General features: G+C 39.1%; 1 protein-coding gene across 1 annotated transcript in view; it reads right to left on the bottom strand.

Moving 5' to 3' along the window:
- Positions 1-4,871, bottom strand: part of ROCK2 (Rho associated coiled-coil containing protein kinase 2) — a 63,085-nt gene that overhangs the window by 17,091 nt on the left and 41,123 nt on the right. The window contains 4 exon segments of the mRNA XM_009275577.1: positions 1,284-1,353; positions 2,526-2,710; positions 3,129-3,289; positions 4,328-4,487. Of these exon segments, the coding sequence (XP_009273852.1) occupies positions 1,284-1,353; positions 2,526-2,710; positions 3,129-3,289; positions 4,328-4,487 (576 nt within the window).

Below are 4,871 nucleotides of genomic sequence, written 5' to 3'. Positions count from 1 at the left end.
AGACACCAAGGTCAGTGAAGAAGGAGGGGGAGGAGGTGCTCTAGGCGCTGGAGCAGGGATTCCCCTGCAGCCCATGGAGGTTAACGGTGGACCAGATATCCACCTGCAGTCCGTGGAGGACCCCACACCAGAGCAGGTAGATGCGCCCGAAGGAGGCTGTGACCCCATGGGAAGCCCGCACTGGAGCAGGCTCCTGGCAGGACCTGTGGACCCGTGGAGAGAGGAGCCCACGCTGGAGCAGGTTTGCTGTCAGGACTTTTGACCCCGTGGGGAACCCACGCTGGAGCAGTCTGTGTCTGAAGGACTGCACCCCGTGGAAGGGACCCACGCTGGAGCAGTTCATGAAGAACTGCAGCCTGTGGGAAGGACTCACATTGGAGCAGTTCACGGAGGACTGTATCCTGTGGGAGGGACTCAACGCCGGAGCAGGGGAAGAGAGTGAGGAGTCCTCCCCCTGAGGAGGAAGGAGTGGCACAGACAACGTGATGAACTAACTGCAACCCTCATTCCCCATCCCCCTGCGCTGCTGGAGGCGGGAGGTAGAGAAAATTGGGAGCGAAGTTGAGCCCAGGGAGAAGGGAGAAGTGGGGGGAAGGTGTTTTAAGATTTATTTTTTATTTCTCATTACCCTATTCTGATTTGACTGGCAATAGATTAAGTTAATTTCCCCAAGTCGAGTCTGTTTTGCCCATGACGGTAACTGATGAATGATCTCTCCCTGTCCTTATCTTGACCCACAAGCCTTTTGTTACATTTTCTCTCTCCTGCTCAGCTGAGGAGGGGGAGTGATAGAGCAGCTTTGGTGGGCACCTGGCATCCAGCCAAGGTCAACTCACCACAGATCTCTACCAAGTTTGGCTGTAATGCGAAAATTTCCTTCCAAGCCTTAAACACGTGTTTTGTCACACCGTGTGATTCTGAGAATACAGCTCTTCTCTTCCATGCAGCATGGACGAGATGCTGAATGCAAAAGGCTTGAAACATGCAGAAAATTATTCACACTGGGGGAAAATGAGCTGCTTGACTCCTCCCTCCCTCTAAACCGTGTTTGGGACTCCCTTCCAAAGCTGTGACATTTCTTAACACGAACTCTTTCACACTGCTCAATAATCAAGAACAAGGAGTGATGACAAGGCTGCAGACAAGACTAAAGACAGACACAAGAAAAAGGATTAGCTTTAGGTTAGAGATGTGAAACACCTGATGGCTAAGGAAGAAGAAGAAAAGCTAACCTTGTACTTAGTAAACAGATTAGTATAAAAATAAAGCAGCATAAAACATACCGAGAAATACTGTTCAGCTTCAAGTTGGTCTTGAAGCTCTTTCATTTGTCCATCTGCATCTTGACGTTCCCTAGAAAGGAATAACATACTTTAAAAGAAAAGATATGAAGATATTCCAAACCAATAAATAGAAAAGACAGCATTCGTACTCTTAAGATTTTCAGTCATTTCCTGACCAAAGTATGGTCAGCAATTAAACCTGAGGCTTCCTCTGGGTACCAGCTCTCTTTTTCACTTGCACAGCTGAGAAAATTGCACTAATAAGAAATCAGTTTAATATTGTTAACACACTAACTACAACAGTGTCACATAGTTTAACCAGTAAGAGACACTGATAAAGCAAACGGCCACCAACAGAATCTTATTTCCATGTAAAATGTCACTGATCTGACAGATTGTTTTGGGTCTCTCATTTGCTACAGCTCAGTCTGTGAAAACATGTCTGTATTCTTTGACATGCATAATTTCTTTAATTCATCTGTTATTAAAACAACTCAGAAAGTCAATTAGTCAGTCCATAACAAAGAACAGTAATGTAGCAGAAAAGATTTCTGCCAGTGTTTCACATTACAGCAACCGTCACATGTAGCCGCCTTCTAGGTGAGTAACTGCCTCTTGCTGACAGAAAATAGAAAGCACAAGGAGATAAACCATCAGAAGTCATAAAGGAGCTAAGAACAAGATTCATCTGATATATGTGCTAAACTTCTCTTTTCATTCAAAAGAATGTTCTTTATGTTAAAAAAAAAACTATTTACTTATTATCAGGTGCAAATATTGATTGAAGAACTGCTGGGATTTAACACAACTCCTATTTGAAGGCCCAACAGATGTGTTTACACATCTTTAGTACTGGATATTTCCAATAGTTACGCTTCACAGCTCTGTATTAGTATTCATTTCCAACTCTAATAAGCTCTACGTAATATAAAAAAAAAGTACCTAGACTTTCTATTAAATAAGTGTTTCTCTGAAGTCCCCACACTCTTGTTTTTAAGCTGGGTTTTTTAAGCTTTTCAGGATAACAAACATTTTTTACTACAAATCTATACATTGCTGAATCACTAGGGCAAATCTCAACTAGAGTCACTGTAAATTATTTTAAACAACAATTAAGTTTTGCACTGTAGGATAGCATATTCTGTGCAGCAGATTTTTAAAATTAATATTGCTCTCAGCTTTTGCCAAAAAATCATTACACATCAGTAACATTATTAAAAAATATAGAGCAACTCTGCGTACTTGCGCAGTTCGTTATTTTGTTTTTCCAGACTTAATTTGATTTCCTGAAGGTGGTTGTTCTCCTGTTTTAACTGCTTCTCTGACATTTTCAAGGTGTTGACCTGTTGCGTTTGCATCTTGAGGTCATTTTGAGTGAGACAGCGCTTCTGCGTTTCTTGCTCTATTTTTAATGTCAGGTTTTTTACCTGAAAAATAAACAGAAACCTGTGAATTTTACAGACCTACACAGGAAAGCAACATTTAAATAGTGTCTCTTATTGACTTCCTCTACACTTTTGTACAATGCGCTCACATCTTTTGATAAGTCAAAGCTGTTTCCTGAATTTGCATTAGCACACAATAAATAAGCCAGTTTTTCCCTGTCAATCTCACAGCATTTTACATTCCAGAAGAAAAACTTTTTAAGATAAATAACACTGAAATATTTCAGAAAAACGAAACCACATTCCGTAAAGTAGACTTTTTAAAGCTCCAAATACAGAGAAGGAAAAATTCGCTGCCATTTTCATTTACAAACATTCCTAAATATAGCTATAACAGGGAAAATATTACGACATTGAAAACCAGGTTCCACTCAAGACTCCTTTTGTCATTGTTCCTTACATCTTCATTTAGTATATCCTTTTGCCTAAGAAGCTCATTGATTTTCTGTTGTGATTGTTTGAGATCACAGTCCAACATGGAGCGCTGCTTTTCAGCTTCTAACAACCGATTTTCTACTTTTTGCTTTAAAGCTCGCTCTTCCAAAAGTTTCTTCTCCATTTCTGTGAAGCAAGAGATTTAAGACATCAGTCAGCATAAACCAGGGGATTCTGGAGGGCGAGGGGAGGAGGAGGTCTATCCCATATTAACAATAAGCAACATGTTTAACCTTTTAACGCTGAAGAGAAAGATTGCTGAAGAGCAATTCATTAAAATTTTCACAGTAAACCCACTCCCAGAGGATGCTTTTGCAAGCATTCCTGACTGATAGCTATTTCCTACTTTTGAGTTTCAAGGTAACTCCAGTTTATCTGCAACACATCTGAGGTGGATAAAAGGGTGGATTTTTTAAAATAATCCATCTAAATCTACTGAAGTGTTGCTTTGACTATGACAATTTGAAATCATTTAAAGAGTTGAAGCTGTTTGGGAATGTGATATGCCAAGTGATTCAGCCATTACTGCTGAAATCATTTGCGCTTCTTTTGAACATCTGGAAGGACAGGATCTGTAGGTAGCTTTTTAAGTAGCTGCAATAAACATATGCCATTTAATTCCAAAGTAAGAGCCATCTTCTGGAATTGTTTGGCAATTATCCCTCTCTCCAAGAGATTTCAAATGTCATGAGATGCACCAGAATACGCACGGTGACTACGGAAGCCTAGCAAAGGCTTTGCTATTTCTAACTCTATCTGATCTACATATTTAAATTAAGTTGCTGACTTCTTTTTTAAGAAGACACAAAAAGGTATGAGTACACTGAGTAAGAACACAGATAAGCTCTTTACAAAAATGTTTCAAGCCGTTTTAGTAATATAAGTTTAAGAACAATTAATTCAGAATACACTAGCACAGAACATGAATTAGTTGTGTGTGCAATGGAGAACCTGTTTTACTCCGAGACTAAAACAGTGAGTCTTTAACCTAGCAAAGCAAGGACAAAGGGACTACGACTGATTTTTACGACATTAATTACATTTAAAAAGAACAGGGGAATCAAGGAAAAAAGCCTACACTTAGGCTTCCACTAGCATTAAAAGATTATATTACCTACTTTGTATAATTTACATCTAGGTCCAACTATGATGTCAAATATATACCTTTCATGGCTTCAGATTTTGCTTCCTCTATAGACTCATAAATCTTATTTTTGTCTGCTAATCGTGCTTTTGTGGCTTTATGTTCAGCTTCTTCTTGTTCAAGGTTCTGCTGCATAACTTTGAACTTATACGTCATATCTATTTCCATGTTGCTCTTTTCCTGTTCAAGAAGAAATTACATCGAAATAAAACATTAAATACATCAGGTTAAAGAAAAAATTTCAGACAACAGTAACATGCTGCTTGGAAGTATGCTAAGAGTAGAAGAGACAGCTCAGACTCAAGGGACCTAACGGAGAACTCATTTCTACAAATGTTTTTCTGTGGATGGCAAAGTCCTCCAAAAATGCACAATGACATCCCCAGTTGCAAACAATTACAGAATCAGTGCCTTAACAACCAACATTCTGTAATAAGAGCGGCTCAGAGATTAAGTTTACTGGAGAATGTTTTCAACATTTTTGTTTTAAATGACAAATTTGTCAAAAAATTTGCAGAAGCTTTTTTATTTTTGGCAATACTGAGAGTTAAAAAAAAAAAAAAA

This window comes from Aptenodytes forsteri, unplaced genomic scaffold (assembly GCF_000699145.1).
Source record: "Aptenodytes forsteri isolate BGI_AS27 unplaced genomic scaffold, ASM69914v1 Scaffold94, whole genome shotgun sequence".
Lineage (NCBI taxonomy): Eukaryota > Metazoa > Chordata > Aves > Sphenisciformes > Spheniscidae > Aptenodytes > Aptenodytes forsteri.
Note: the sequence above shows the minus strand (reverse complement) of the source record. Positions and strands in the feature narration are given on the sequence as shown.